At 36.8% G+C, this 17,137-nt stretch overlaps 1 protein-coding gene across 8 annotated transcripts in view; it reads right to left on the bottom strand.

Moving 5' to 3' along the window:
* Nucleotides 1-17,137, bottom strand: part of GPHN (gephyrin) — a 648,078-nt gene that overhangs the window by 260,725 nt on the left and 370,216 nt on the right. For 4 of the 8 annotated variants that reach the window (XM_058567147.1, XM_058567148.1, XM_058567149.1 and 1 more), the window contains 2 exons: nt 11,693-11,965; nt 10,282-10,389 (listed from right to left, as the gene is read on the bottom strand). In XM_058567147.1, the coding sequence (XP_058423130.1) occupies nt 10,282-10,389; nt 11,693-11,965 (381 nt within the window). The remainder of the gene's footprint in view (nt 1-10,281; nt 10,390-11,692; nt 11,966-17,137) is intronic. The other 4 variants (XM_058567151.1, XM_058567152.1, XM_058567153.1 and 1 more) reach the window with 1 other exon arrangement.

Raw genomic sequence — 17,137 nt, 5'->3', positions numbered from 1 at the left:
AACATGCTCCTTTTTGCTATTTTAACAAGTAGTCAAAGGATTGTATATTGTTGTAGAAAATTGCATTATGTATGTTCATGAACTTTGCTGTCTATTAAAATATACACGTTGGATAGTTCTTAATTATCTACCCCCCAGGTTATCTCTATGAAATGGAAATGACTTACTTTCATTAGAGGTTATAATTAATATGAGTTGCGGGCCGGCCCCGTGGCTTAGCGGTTAAGTGTGTGCGCTCCGCTGCTGGCGGCCCGGGTTCAGATCCCGGGCGCGCACCGACGCACCGCTTCTCTGGCCATGCTGAGGCCGCGTCCCACATGCAGCAACTAGAAGGATGTGCAACTATGACATACAACTATCTACTGGGGCTTTGGGGGAAAAATAAATAAATAAATAAAAATTAAAAAAAAAATAATATGAGTCGTTGAGACAATATCAGGAGCAATAATGACACAGAAATACAGTTGAGCATGTGCTTTTGTTTTTTTAAGGAAAACAAAGTTTTCCCTTAAGAGCAGCAGTTTTCAAACTTTTTAGTCTCTGGATCCCTTTGCATATTTAAAATTTACTTAGAACTTCCACAGCTTTTGTATATGTGCATTATAACTATTAATATTTACTGAGTTAGAAATCAAAACAAAAATTTAAAATACTTCATTTGAGAAAAGCAATGATTAACACATTGCATGGTAAATAAATTATATCAAAATATTATTATGAAGACAGTTTTCATATTGTGGATCATCTAAGAACTGCAGTCCTAAAGCAAAGTATCAGTTTGTTCCAGAGTATTTGACAGAACTTAATGAAGAATAAAATTTGGAAAGTGAAGTTTATTTCCTTTGATTTATAATACCCAAGCCTGAAAATAAGTTACAAAATGTGTTTCAACATTAACAAAGTCCACTTAATTTTGATGGGCCTTTTTCCTTGACTTACTGATTATTGCCTTTACCTACCATCTATCTATGTAATCTGCCTGGACAGCAGAGATGCTGGGTCTTACTAGAATAATTTTTTGTGCTATATGTTAACTCTATTATATGCTTGAGTGTTTAAGGGAAAAAAACCAAAGAACAAAAGTTCCTCACTTATGCAAAAGCTAATTCTTAACAATTGTGTTACCTTCTATGCTTTAAGAAATGTTTTATTGTTATTTTAATTAAAAAGGCAACCAAAAATTATTTCTCAGGCTTCCATAATCATAGCTTAAATCAAGGGTCCAAATTTCCCCTGACAACTCAAAATTGAATCCTAAATATAGAATAAACTTGTAAAAAATTTCACAGTATTTTTTCGTCCAAAACTATCTTTGTGTTTCCCAGCAAGCTCCTAGAAATCACAAAAATTTGTTCTTTCAGCATAGAAAAAGAGCGATGAAAGATTTAATTAGGCTTGTTCCATGTGTTACAACTGTAAATTTCATGGGAAGTTGTCATATCAAAAGAGAAGCCCAGCCTTCTCTAGGTTAAATTTATATAAGTAAAATGTTATTAATATAACTATTTCAGAAATTGTATGCTTTATGTAAAGTCCCTGGAGAATTGTCAAATTCCCCTGTCCATAATGTTTTTACTCTAAGGGGAAATACTGCTCAAAACTTTTTTGAAATAGTTATATTCTATCCCCCAAAAGAGAATTTCACTCTCTTCCATTCTGATATTATTGGTTACAGTTAATAACTACAGCTCTTAAGTCTATGTCATCTACAGCTGGATTTTGATGCTTGCTTGAAAGTTATGCCATAATCTATAGGCCAGCGCTTGTGTATTCAACAAAAAAGGATAGTTTCACGAGCCTCATACCAGATACAACTACTGACACTTCAAAGAATATACTCCTGGGTATGGACTTCTGAAGTGACATTGCTTAGACAACTTTTAGATCATAATGGTGGACTATTTCCAAAATCCTTTTTAGTCTAGAAGCTGAAAGCTTCATGAAAGTAGACTGCTAAGCTAAGATCCCGTGGAATAAGAATGACTTACATAGGACTCAAGAAGAATTTTTTTCCTGGCTATTTGTTTTGAATACTATTGATGTTTCAAATGTTCTATTTTCCGGATATGTGAAGAAGCTCTTTTTTTTCATTGGTGTCATAATAGTTTCTAACATTGTGAAATTTCAGTTGTACATTATTATTTGTCAGTCACCATATACATGTGCCCTTTAACCCCTTATGGTCACCCCCCCGCCCCGAGCCCCCTTCCACTCTGGTAACCACTAATCTGTTATCTTTGTCCAGGTATTTGTTTATCTTCCACATATGAGTGAAATCATATGGTGTTTGTCTTTCTCTGTCTGGCTTATCTCACTTAACATAATACCCTCAAGTTCCATCCTTGTTGTTGCGAATGGGACAATTCTGTCATTTTTTATAGCTGAATAGTATTCCACTATATATACACCACATTTTCTTTATCCATTCATCAGTCGATGGGCACTTGGGTTGCTTCCATGTCTTGGTTATTGCGCATAATGCTGCAGTGAACACAGGGGTGCATAAATCTTTTTGAATTGTTGATTTCAAGTTCTTTGGATAAATATCCAGTAGTGGGATAGCTGGGTCATATGGTATTTTGATTTTTAGTTTTTTGAGAAACCTGCATACTGCTTTCCATAGTGGCTGTTTGCATTCCCATCAACAGTGTACAAGGGTTCCTTTTGCTCCACATCCTCTCCAACATTTGTTGTTTTTTGTCCTGGTATTTACAGCCATTCTAATAGGTGTAAGGTGATATCTCATTGTAGTTTTGATTTGCATTTCCCTGATGATTAGTGATGCTGAACATCTTTTCATGTGCCTGTTGGCCAGCCGTATGTCTTCTTTGGAAAAGTGTCTGTTCATATCCTCTGCCCATTTTTTGATCGGGATTTTTTGTTGTTGTTGTTGAGTTGTATGAGTTCTTTATATATTTTGGAGATTAACTCCTTGTCGGGTATGTGACTTGCAAACATTTTCTCCCAGTTGGTGGGTTGTTTTTCGTTTTGTTCATAGTTTCCTTTGCCTTGCAGAAGCCCTTTAGTCTGATGAAGTCCTATTTGTTTATTTTTTCTTTTGTTTCCCTTGCCTGAGTAGATATGGCATTTGAAAAGTTCCTTCTAAGACCGATGTCAAAGAGTGTACTACCTATATTTTCTTCTAGGAGTTTTATGGTTTCACATCTTACCTTCAAGTCTTTAATCCATTTTGAGTTAATTTTTGTGTATGGTGAAACATAATAGTCTCCCTTCACTCTTTTGCATATGGCTCTCCAGTTTTCCCAGCACCATTTTTTGAAGAGACTTTCCTTTCTGCATTGTATGTTCTTAGCTTCACTGTCGAAGATTAGCTGCCTGTATATATGTGTGGTTTTATTTCTGGGCTTTCAATTCTGTTCCATTGATCTGTGTGTCTGTTTTTGTACCAGTACCATGCTGTTTTGATTACTATCACTTTGTAGTATATTTTGAGGTCAGGGATTGTGATGTCTCCAGCTTTGTTCTTTTTTCTCAGGATTGCTTTAGCTATTCGGGGTCTTTTGTTGCCCCATATAAATTTTAGGATTCTTTTTTCTATTTCCATGGAGAATGTCACTGGCATTCTGATCGAGATTGCACTGAATCTGTAGTTTGCTTTAGGTAGTATGGACATTTTAACTATGTTTATTCTTCCAATCCATGTGCACAGAATATCTTTCTATTTCTTTATGTCATGATCAGTTTCTTTCAATAATGTCTTATAGTTCTCACTGTATAGGTCTTTCACTTCCTTGGTTAAATTTATTCCTAGATATTTTATTCTTTTTGTTGTGATTGTAAACGGGATTGTTTTCTTGAGTTCTCTTTCTGTGGGTTCGTTATTTAAGCATAGAAATGCAACTGATTTTTGTAAGTTGATTTTGTACCCTGCAACTTTGCTGTAACTGTTGATTATATCTAATGGATCCTTTGAGTTTTCTATATATAAAATCATATCGTCTGCTAACAGCAAGAGTTTCACTTCCTCCTTACCTATTTGGATACCTTTTATTTCTTTTTCTGGCCAAAACCTCCAGCACTATGTTGAATAAGAGTGGTGAGAGTGGGCACCCTTGTCTTGTTCCTGAACGCAGAGGGATGGCTTTCAGGTTTTCCCCGTTGAGTATGATGTTGGCTGTGGGTCTGTCATATATGGCCTTTATTATGTTAAGGTACTTTCCTTCTATACCCATTTTCTTGAGAGTTTTTATCATAAATGGATGTTGGATCTTGTCAAACGCCTTCTCTGCATCTATTGAGATGATCATGTGGTTTTTATTCCTCATTTTGTTAATGTGGTGTATCACATTGATTGATTTGCAGATGTTGAACCATCATTGTGTCTCTGGTACAAATCCCACTTGATCATGGTGTTTGATCATTTTGTTGTACTGCTATATTAGGTGTGCCAATATTTTATTGAGGATTTTTGCATCTATGTTCATCAGCGACATTGGCTTGTAGTTTTCCTTCTTTGTGTTGTCCTTGTCTGGCTTTGGGATCAGGGTGATGTTGGCCTCGTAAAATGTGTTAGGGAGTGTTCCATCTATTTCAATTTTTCGGAATAGTTTGAGGCAGACAGGTACTAAATCTTCTTTGAATGTTTGGTCGAATTCTCCAGAGAAGCCATCTGGTCCTAGACTTTTATTTTTTGGGAGTGTTTTTTTATTACTGTTTCAATTTCTTTACTTGTGATTGGTCTATTCAGATTCTCTATTTCTTCTTGATTCAGTTTTGGGAGGTTGTATGAGTCTAAGAATTTATCCATTTGAGGAAGCTCTTTTTCTTTCTTCTTAAGCTATGTATAACCCACAGAATTTAGTAGATCCTGATTTCTCAAAACTAAAATGAAACATTTAAAAATGATATTTGATTCTCACTAACTCTCTCAGAATTCAGAAGCTCTTACTAACGTAGCTTTTCTTAACAATATAGTGATTTCCATAGATATAATAAAAATGGCTTCCTTTTTAACAGGATATAATTGGACAAACTGATGGCAAAATCAAGGACATATCTGGAGTGTCATATTTGAGAATGGTCCTCATTTAATCAAATATGACTGCCACTTTTGAAGAACAAAGATTGGCTGTACTCATGAAGCCAATGCCTACAAAGCCCTCCTAAGAAAAATGACCTGGTACTTGGAGTAGAGGGTTTCAGCCTTATATGTGGTAAGGAAGGCAACTTATATATGGTAATTAAATTTTGGCCACCTGGAAAGAGAGGAACTCACCCAAATGACAGGTACTTGCAGGTGAAATCTGGTGAAGAGAGTTTCTTGAGCTTGGTTTCCTAATCTTAGGATGGCAAAAATAGAGACTTTTTAAAGTAGAATCCGAGACTTCCGATGAAAACTTCCAGACAGAAGTTAATTTTGTGGCTTTAGTATTTGCAAAACAAACTCAAGGAGGATATATGGTTTATTAATATCTCGCTGTACTTATATAAATAATGAAGCCAAAACTAATGAGACCAGCCATTTTTTTGTGTTTAAAAATAATCTTTGAGATTATTATGATCATCGGTGGGGAGAGAGAACTGTTAGGGAAATGGGCAAGAAAGATTATTAACTGTCCAGATTTGTATACCCTTTTGGATTATTTGCACTTTTTTTTGTCCTGAGAAGAAACAACTGATTATTGTCCTGTGCATATTAACCAAGTTTTATATCTATTTATAAATTCATCTCAGCCTTTGTGACTGTTAATATATTTGTGAGTCCTTTGAATTTTTCTTTGAACTGGTTGTAACTCTTACTGTTCTCTCATTAATTAATTAGTTAAATAAAATGTTTTGACAGATTTACTTTATATTTCTATAAGTGTTAAGACTGAACCTTTAAAAATATTATCCTTTAACACATATCATACCCTGTTCTCCAAAGTATTTGGTTTCATGGATTTATCTAAATATATTTCTGATTCCACTGGTACTTATAGCTGAAAGCTCTGTTGCTTGGATCAGTAAACTTCCAGAGGACAACGCATTCTATTGTTTATAATTCTTAGGTTCTGCAATGCATTTTATCATTCAAGTATTTCAAACCAAGGTCCCTAAATCCCAATTTTCATTTTTGAGAAGAAATTGTAACTAGCTAGTCATCTCCTAGAACTTTACCTTTTCTTTCTCTCGTACTGAGAGGTGCCATAACAGAGTGGTCAAGAGTGCCGATTCAGGAGCCAGACTACCTGGAGTTGAATACCAGTTCAGTCACTAGCTAGTTGTATGTCCTTAACCTCTTTGTGCTTCATTTTCTCATAAGTAAAATGACAATGTATGTAAAGTGTTGATATATGTAAAATGTTTAGAAAAGTGTAAAATGTTCAGAAAAGTGACTCAATTAATATTTTAATATACCAAAATCCTCGTGGTAGAAACAATGTATAAATATATATATATAAGCGCTTGCATGTTCTTCAGTTTTCTGACCAAAACTTTATTAAGTGTCTCTGGTGTTTTGTAATGGTCATTTATTTCCAGACAAATCTATAGGAGGGGCAGGTTGCTAACTCTTAGCATTTCCTCTCTTAAGTTCCAAATAAATGCTCCAGGAAGACAGACTCTTCTCGACCGGCCATGTGAATTCAACATACTGTTTTCTCTATATCCTGTACCAAAAGGAAATCCACACTCTTTTTCTTCCCAGGGCAAGGAGGAGATTTTCTTGCATCCAGTGGAGCTTGAGTAACATCATTATTATGTTAGACCTCTCCAGAAGATTTAATTTCTGTCAGTGAGACAAGATTTCCTATTATGTATCCCCATGGGTATCCTCTCTCATTGTCTCAAATTCCTCCTTGGCTGTCATTAGGTCTTGGAGTTTGAATCTATCACTTGCCTTAAGGCTGCGAAGCACAAGCTGTAATTTCTTTGGATTTGGATCCAGTCTCCTTGAAAAGACCTTCATGCTTATTTAGTAACCACAGAGGAGCAGGATTTATTTTCCTCCTTTGTGTCATACTCCCCTACTCTCTATCCTCTTGAATCAGCTTTCTCACTCAAATAGGAAACTTCAGGGATTCCTATTTGATATACTTCAGTCATGATGAGGAAGACTTTACATCTCTTCGATGAGACAGTATTTATTGAGGTATATTAGTTAAGATGCTTTTTGGTTGCAGACAAGAGTATACCCATCTGTATCTCTAATTAGTCTTTTTTTAAAAAAGTAATTTACCAGCTCATGTAACTGAAAGTCAAGAGGTAGGTACAGTTCAACAGGGGCTTGAGTGAGTCGTTCAAACAATCTGACCAGGACCCAATATCTCTCTTTCTCTTCCACTTCTCAGGACTGCTTCTTTACTGTTGGTTCCATTATTGGCAGGCATTCCTTTCATGGTTCCAAGAGGGCAATTCTTGGGTTTATATATTGCCTAATTCATGTGTATATTTCCTCATTTATATTCCTCTGTTTCCAATGGGAAACAGAGAATCTGTGTCCCCAGTAGTTCAAATAAAATATAAGAGATGAGACCCACTTGCTCTGACTGGCCTGAAATACATGTTCCTTTAACTAAAAACTGTGGCTACGTGAAATAGATATTCTGATCATATTAAGCCAACCTACCCTGGAGGTTTAGTCAATCCCACCCAAACTATACGACCGAGAAATGTGGTGTAGTGTTAGGAAGAGGGAATGGGAAATGGCTGCTGGAGAGGCAACTAACAAATATCCATTACAAGAGGCATTCCTCAAACCTTCTTATTTCCTGAAAAAGCAAGTTGATTAGTTTGGCAATAACTAGTAATCAGATCGCTGGCAACTATTAAAGAGTCAGTACATTCATCAGGTTTCACTGTCTTGATCATAAGAAGTAGATAATTGAGTTAGGAAAGTAAAGAAGTAATAAAAAGAGCTCCCTAGTTACACTTTATGGGTTAGAATAATCTATTTATAATTGTATTCTAGGCACCAAGCATAGTGTTTGGCACCTAGAAAGAATTCTTTAAATATTAAACTCTAAATATACAAAGTTTATAATTTTTCACTCATATATTATCTTATTTGCTACAAAAAATAACGTCTTGTGACATGCCGGGCAATTATTATTATTCCCATCTTATAGATAAGAAACTAAACCTTAAATCTTGAGTAGTTTGCCCTAAATATTAAGTGGTATAGTCAGGGCTTATAATCAGGTCTTCTGATTTTAAGTTACATTATTTTTTACATTATTCCACATTGCTTCACATGCCTCAGAATGTGACCAGCTGAGAGAAATTATGTTTTTCTCTTCAATAATTAGACTCTCCCTTTCAAAAATTAATTTTAAAATTTTACATCAGTAAAGCTTGTAAAAACCAGCCAAATAGTTTGTAGAGATATTCCAAATGACTGTTCTCATATAGAGATCTGAAACACTGACAACAAACCAGGGCACTCAGAGCCAATGAGGCTCATTAATGAAGTTAATGCCAGATAAGCATTCCCAGGGTTAACATAGCTTCTTTAGGAGCACCAAGAACATTAAAGGCCTGCCTTTTCATTATTTTCTGTTACCTATTTCTTCTTTTTCATTCTTTTCTATGGATGCTAGGTCTGAAGAACAAGAACATTATACTGTTTGATGTACAGCTCTGATTATCATTTGTCAAAGGAAGCACAAAAATGTAAGTCTACTTACAAAACAGACTGTCTGTCAAAAAGACCATAACTACTACTTACAAAGGATTAGTAAATATCAGCTAATAAATGAGAAGTTCCTGGGTGATGCCATATAAGGACATCCAGTTAGAACATTTAAACAGCCATTCTCAACTAGCTCCTCCAGAGAATTAAGCCCTAATAATTTAAGGAATCCATTGTATGTAATAATTAATTTCTCTTCTATGCATCTAGAATGGTACTAGTTATGTGCAATCCTTGGGAGAACTGAAAAAAAAGAGTCACTCTAATTATTTTCAGTGTAATAATATGAAACTCAGAATATGATAACCTAAAAGCTTGGTTATGAATACAAAACTTCCAAATACTTTAGTTTGAAAACTAAGATGATTACTCTAGTTGCTGTGTTGTTTTATAAGATGAGGATACAAAAGATAGTCCTGCTTCAAGTTTGGTACTTTTGGAAAGTTTAAAATTTATAACAAAGCTATATCTGGACAATTCACATACTAGTTGTCAACTGAAATTCATTAATAATTTTACTAATCAATATTTAAATTTTCTACTTGACCTTTGACTAACTCAAGTTTATTTCCAGCCACGCATGGTTTGTTGATATAAGGGTTAAAGTCTTCATTTGGTAGCGTATCTTCCAAGAGATTATTGATGTTAGTTTTCTCCTCTGTCCTTTCTGAAATTCTGCGTGTTTTTTCTTTCTAAGCATTTAAAGCCAAATTTCATGTTATTGTTTCTTTTTCTTCTTTTTTTCCTCTCATTTTATATCCATACTAGGGATTGCGATAGATTTTTTTGCAGCCATTGTCTAAATTATCACTGCTTAGTCATTTATACTTATCAGTTTAATCTTTCCTAGCCTGGCACTTTTCACAAACTATCATACAGCCAGTGACTGAAAGAAGTGAATAATCTGAAGATTAGTAATCTTACAAAATGTACCAAGATTCAATTCTCTAAATGTTTGTAAAGAGATCATAGTGAAGGAAAAGAAAATAAGATGCAAAATCATGAGGAAAAAAAGCAAGGGTAATACAAATTATAGTTAAGAGTAGCTTAACGACGGGGATATGTTCTGAGAAATGCATCGTCAGGTGATTTCGCTGTTGTGCGAACATCATAGAGTGTACTCACACAAACCTACATGGTATAGCCTACTACATATCTAGGCTATATGGTACTAATCTTATGGGACGACTGTCGTACATGCTGTCCATTGTTGACTGAAATGTCATGATGTGGCACATGACTGTAAATATTAGCTTGACCAATCTATTTAGATTTTAAGACTTAAAGTGATCCTCTTCAGGGATTATCTTAATTAAAACAGGTAGTTTATTTAAAGGTTTGTGTTGAAATTGCTAAAGAAAAAAATACCTTCTGAGCAATGAATTTCTTGGAAGTCACGTGATGAAAGCTCATTGCCACACAGTATAGAATCTTAATGATATTAGAGTCCTTTAGCTACAGGAGAAATTCTAGTAAATTAAATTCCTTGATGGAATATACTCAGTGGCACTTACACTTTCACAAAAAAGCACTGCTGAAGATCCTTCAGAATAAAACACATCTTCCATAACATGTCATAGCCTACCTCCAAGGATAGGAGGTAGGGTGTATGCTTGCAAAATCATTAATGCCAAAGCCTCTTGTCTTACCCGTTCATCTGTACTGCCTGCTGCATGATGGGAATAATTGATGAGACCAGGGATGGGCTGCTCACCGTGTGCCATGAAAACAGCAGGACTGGTGTAGAATGGATGCTTCTAATGCACAACACATAAAAACTATGAATATAGTGACAGGAAAACATGAAACTATACAAGCAAAATGACTGGAAAGGAAAAAGGGTGAAAACAAATGGAACAATGAAATGTCAAAAATTTTCAAATGTAGAATGACAAAATTAGCTTAGATTTCAAATTGTAGAAGCTTTTTTCTTAAGACTGAAATTGATGGTACTTTTTACTCTTCTAATTAAGAGTAAAAGAGACAGAAGATATAATGATTTTAAAAATGTACTTATTTTACCAATCAGTTCCATAAAAATGAAACAAAACAAACCTCACACACAACTTAAATATTTACTAGCCTTACGTAAGGACTTAATAAATCACTGAACGGATCTGGAGACAGAATCATCCTGTCTTTAGTGAAAGAACCATCTACTGTTTGTCTGAATGGACACTTCCAAAAGATCTCTATAATGCTTTCTAATCTATACGTTTTCAAAAAAACCCTCTCATGCTATGCTCATGGCGAAAATATCTGGATGATCCATCAAAGTTTAGGAGTTACTTCATATGTGATTCGATTTTCAGTCTTTATACTGTCAATCAATGAACAATCATTATTCCCAGAAGTGCTATGCTACTTTCTAAAGATTTTATAGCATACTAAGTGAAATATACTAGGTATAGATAATAATGTAAATCATGTTCTGTGACTTTAAGATGACTAAATTTACTCAAGTACCTCATGGTACTCTACTTACTCTCAGAATTGCCCAGAGAGAATTTGTAATACTTTGATACTGGCCTAATAATACTTATTACTTTATTAGATTAAAAATGCAAATATATCCATTTCCTCTCTATACCACTAGGGTAATTTGTGTCAAGTAATATTTAAATAAATGCTTTGTTAATTGCTGAAAAACCTTGTCTTCTAAAAAAATCTTTACTAATCTTTTTCAGCTAGCTTCTTGAATCATCTAAGGTCTCTTACCTTCAGTTTGCTGCTCCTTTAAGAATCTGTGAATATTTGATGTTTTGAATATATGTCTACAAAAATGATATCACCAAAGAGTTCTTAAATGTCACATTGTTTATCATTGGCAGCTATTACTTCAATAGGTAACAGCAGTATCTTTAATGCCTCAAAACTTAGAACAAACTTTAATGCCTTCAATATGGAAGGAACATAGCACTGGAGTGTGATGAATATCCCAGTTCTTTTTTAAGGATGCCCTGAAGAGGTATTATGGAAGGATGGAATGGACAGAGGGACGAAATCAGTACATTTACCTGTGGGTGCTTTAGATCTTTGGGTCTCTCTCAGCAGGCTTACCTTGGCAGCAATGGCTGCTGCAGTTATATGTGATGAAGAACTGTCTTCTGTTGAAGCAACACCACTGTCTTTCTTTTCTTCTTCCTCTTCCTCACATTGAACCCCTTTGTCTTCTGTCTGTTTATGAGGGCTAGTTGTGGGAGGAGGGGAAAGAGGAGGTGGTGGGGAAGGTAAATCTTCAAGTTCATCATGCACTTCCTTTACTTTTACAATGGCATCACGTAAAAGGTCAATGGCATGAGGTAGAGCTGGCAGTATGAACTGAAAGCATTCCTGTATACAAGAGGAAGAAAAAAAATGAAGATGAAGCACTTTCACAGGCATATAAAAAGGGAGCAATCAAATTTATTTGTGATTTTGGATCTGTATTTCTCTCCCTCCATCTTAAGAAGGAATCATATTTAAAGCATTGTCTTTGCAATGTGAAGTATGAAGTAAGCATGGCATATATTACAATCTTCTCCATAAGCTGAAGAACTACATTACTATATAAGCACACCACGGTTTTTAAAAGTAAAATTTCTACACAACTTTAGGGTTTAAAAGATACATTATGTGAAACCCAGGAAACAGTTTTCACCTTTCTAGTTAGAGCAGAGCGCTAGAACTAACAAACCAATTGAGGAGTGAACTTTTTTATTCAGAGCACTAAAGTTCTGACTATCATCATAAAGTTACCTAGACACTGTTGTACAATACATAAAAATAGATACAAGTTTGTATAGAGCACTGCATAAAAGTCAATTCAGTTTCCTGCTCACTATTACCTATAATGTATCACCAAAAGAGAATAGGCGAGAACTTTAAAATCAGAACATAGGGATAGATATGTTTGGGCAGAGGTCTTTCTCTTTTACATTTTAGGTAACTTACCTTAAAACCTAAGACATAAAGAAATATATTACAATTTATGGAAGGTTACTGGAATACCTGGAAGGGTGCCTCATCTTTTGACCTCTCTTCGTTTGGCTCAATCACTTTACTGATAAAGATTATATATGAAAGAATCTAACCTTGACCAAAAAGAGGTCTGGCCTTTACTCTCAGCTTTTGGGAGGTGATCTCTGGTTCCTTGCAATGTCATGACTGACAGGAGTGTCTTTGTTTGCCTGGGGGCTTTGGCCACTGGATAGTCTAACAATGTGATTTATTATGAGTGCTTTGGGAGTTTTGCCTCTGGAAGGAACTGGAGACTAAAGGCATCAGTCCCGTCCGCCCCCCCCCCCCCCCCCCACCGAAGGGCTAGACTAAAGGTCGACCTTGCTGGCAAATGTGATCGAATTCTAGGAAAAATTCTGGGCACCAAAGGTGAAGGTGTGTATGCCTAATCAGCAATACTCTGTGGGTATTGTCTCACATTATGACCAAGAGTAGGTAATACTGTCCATGACTCCATGGGAGAGGATGACTAGAAATTCCTCATTTGGTACCTCTCTCAGACTCTGCCCTATGTGCTTTTTCCCTTGGCTGATTTCAGTTAGGAGCCTTTCCCTGTAATAACCATAACTGTGAATATAATAGCCTTCAGTGAGTTCTGTGAGACCTTCTAGTAAATTATTAAACTGAGGTTGATTTTAGAAATCCCCTGAATTGAAACTGGTGTGAGAAGTAAGATTTGCTAGAAAGATCCTGACTCACTGAAACATGTGATCTGGGAAGAGGAAGGAACAAAGCGTAGGGGATGAAAAATCTTTAGAGCCTGGATGAACACACACAGTACAGAATTGCAGCTGTGCTGCGATTAGTTACTAGAGATAAAAGCTAGCAATGGAATTTTGAAATGCAAGATCCAACTCCTAAGGAACTGTCTTAGTGGATGCATAAAGAAATGCAAAATAACAAGAAACAAGGTAAATATACAAGCCTTTGGTTATTGTTATCTGTACTAGCTAAAACAAAAGTAAGGGATAAGGCTGGGGTGGATCCTGAGGCTGGGCCAAACTTGGATTCTTGCTGGCTAGCCTCAGAGCTGCTTCCAAAGGAAAAAGTTATGTCAAAGCTATAAATAGTGAATAAAGTTAGACTAATTCAGAAGAGAATGGGGAAAGAAACATGAGAGATTCAAGAGACTTGTCCTACCAAGGTGGAAATATTTAAATGGTTAATAAGAAATGAATGAATAAATTGAGTATTGATGGGGGCAAACAAAGGTCTTAACGTAGCACTACTGTGGGTTGAATGGACAAATGGGAGCCCCTGCTGGTCTCCCAACACTGAAGGGTCCTAAACAAATCTCTATTTACTCTACTTTGGAGGTATTAAAAAAGCTAGAAGGCAAAGATGACTATAAGAAACCTCACCTTGAATCACCTTAAGTGATGGCCCATAATCCAATCAAGATAAGGCCAGACAAAAGGTCTGGATCCCTCGGCCCAATCCAGGCCTAGAAATCCAAGGCCAAATGCACATGAATGGGTAAAATGGTCAGGGGATGGAGAAGAGAATTTTCTGGGACTCTGACATGAGAACCCCATGTGCTATGATTCTAAAACCTGTTGAAGTTCTAATGGGGGGTACAGTTACATTGGGAGGATACAGCAACAGTTGATGGGATTAAGGTGAAAGTCTGGATGAAAATTAGAATGTTTGGACAGTGAACTTTATGAGAAGTGGTGAGTCTCCTTTACCTGAATGTATTACGGGGATGGATATTGCGTTTCGTACCTCGTACTGCAAAACACAAGGCACATAACTCCACTCTTCTGCCAATATAGATTGGACATACTAAATGGGAACCAGTAAGATGGCCTGAACCTACATAGGTCATTAATTTGCTATACAATGGTTCTATGTGGACTGCAGATTGGGGCTTTTGGCAAAAAGCTGTGAGTGCCACCCAGCAACAACTGCTGGGATTTTGGACCAGAAAATTTCCATTTGAGAAACAACTACTAGCTTGCTATTGGACTTTAATTGAGACTGCCCTTATGACTGAAGGACATAAGATAATCTTGAAACCTGAAATACTCAGATTGTCTTGAGTAATGTCTGAGAAATGCTCTAATGAGGAAGGCTATGCCCAGGAGACTTCCATAATAAAATGGAAATGGTGCACATAGGATCATGCTACCAGGAGAACGCAAGAAGATACTCACGAGCAGGTGGCCTCTTTTCACCTAGGGCTGACTTCGAAACCACTTGAGGACCTGCTGGATGCTATGGACACTTGGGCCACTTGGGTGGTACCTTACAAATAGCTTTCTATTGATCAACAAAGAGCTGCTTGGTTTATGGATGGTAATTCCAAGGTGAAGGGACAGCATCCTGTTCGGAAGGCCGCCACTCTGATTGAAGAAGGTAAAAACAAATCAGCTCGATAAGCTGAACTGCGTGATGTTTGCCCCTATGTTTAGGTTTTTACCGACTCATGGGAAGTGTCCAATGGCCTGGCCATACAGTCAGGCAGAAGGGCAATGGAAAACTGGTCTATTAAAGGGATGTCTGTATGGTCCTTTGGAAATCACTCTGGGAGTGTAAGGAGTATATTAAAGTAGGATACATTAACGCCCATCAGAAGAACCCCCTTCCAGAATTGGAAGTTGACTGGAACTGGCGAGCAGATAGCATGGTATGCTTGGCTTGACGTGGCCACCTGTGCCCATGAGAGGAGTGGACATTGCGGGGCTGCAGCAATGCAGAGATGGGCTGAATCTAGATATATTCCTCTTGCACCTTCTGAGGCACAAAATGCCAAGTCTGTTCTGTCTGCTAACGAGAGATGGCAGAGGGCTATGCAGCAGATTCCACAGGGGAAGGTCCTGCACATGGCTGGCAGTTGGACTGATGCAGTAGACCCTGGAGGCTACAAATAGGTCCTAACAAAAATAGACACTTACTCTGGACTGGGATTTGCTTACCCAGTGGTAGATGCAAATGCTCAGCATACTATATAAGGACCAGAACAGAAGATATTGTACCATTGACCATGGAGTCACATTTCTTTAGACCAAGGAACACAGTTTCATCTTCAGAACAATGATATGGTAGAAAATTGGAATGGGCAACTGAAACATCTGTTGTCTAAAACGGGAGGAGATAAAAGCCTGAAAGGCTGGCTCACACATCTTCATTAGTGTGTGATCACACTTGACATGAAGGAGGGTCCCCACTAGATAGATTCTTCTACTTTTCTGGGGAAGTGGGGGTTAGGATAGGATGCTGGAATGACTATACTTTTTTCTTTAGGACTATAATTTTTCTTTTTTCTCCACGTCACCTCAACTCTCTTTTTTTCTATTGATGCAGTGGTCCCAGGACTTAGGCTGCAACTGGGTGCCAGAAGCAGGGATCATTCCTAAGCAGAACCTATAACTGTGCCTTTAAACCTTTATGTCAGAATTCCTAAGGGCCTGATGTGGTAGACTATGTCTTACTGCATCTGGCCAAATTGGGGTTGATAGTGAATGCAGTTATATTGCCTGGTGTTTGAGACTGCCCACTAGTTCTGTACCTATGTAACTTTACCATATACGAATGGAGATGGACTAAGCAGGAGGTACTTGCTAAACTAGTATTACTGATGGCAATCTGGACCAGCACAATGGCCAAACCAACTGTCTCATTCAAAAATTATCACAGGAAAAGTTTGGGTATAAATGGAGAGAAGGAGGAAGGGTAGCTGAAGGTAAAAGAATGAATAAATGGGGTATGCAATGAGGCAAATCCAATATTTTATTGCTGTCTCAAAAGAGGCTTAGACCAAGAGATGATATTGTTTCTTAGCTCAGTTGTGACAGATGCTGAAAAGGGTAAAGCCATATGTTGCTGAGACTACTCCTGCTTTTGGAATCTGACAAGCTGTAAATCTGAGCAGTATCGATCTGGGAGAGATTTAGGTCACATGAAATGATGATGGTCTAGGCTAACTATTAATGTCTGTGTAGGACTCCAGTAACATGCCAGTATCTTCTGACTTTCATTTTTCAAGTTATATCTACTACTATACCGTGATATGTTATAATACTGGCATTGTTAGTAAGATTATAATACTGATATTCACAGTCATATGTATTGGGAAATTGAGGTAAAGCCTCCTCAAAATGTAATACCAATGGAAATCACTGGTCTGAGCAAGAGAACTAATTTCTATGGTAAACAGTTCTGTGCGAACGTATCACAGGATACAAATTGTAGTAGATCATGGTGGAAAATTATTAAATTAGTACAAAAAATGAAAATGTGTATAATGGTTTTAGAGGATGGATTAGTTGTTTCTCTAAATATATCCCTATACCACACTGGTTCCTTCAAATCTTAGGCATATTCACATTGATACTGTTGTGTCTGTAACATAAATGCTATAGTAAATATAGATGCCCAGCCAGACAAATATGATTGTTTTGCTGTAAGAGAGCCTTGGCCAAAGGCTAGGGGATAGCTTGTGTAATGAAGAATTAACCTTATCCAAAGAGAGTCTGGCCTTTGCCCTCAGTTACTGGGAAGTGA

Source organism: Diceros bicornis, chromosome 24 (assembly GCF_020826845.1).
Source record: "Diceros bicornis minor isolate mBicDic1 chromosome 24, mDicBic1.mat.cur, whole genome shotgun sequence".
Lineage (NCBI taxonomy): Eukaryota > Metazoa > Chordata > Mammalia > Perissodactyla > Rhinocerotidae > Diceros > Diceros bicornis.
This window is presented reverse-complemented; position numbering and strand designations above follow the sequence as displayed.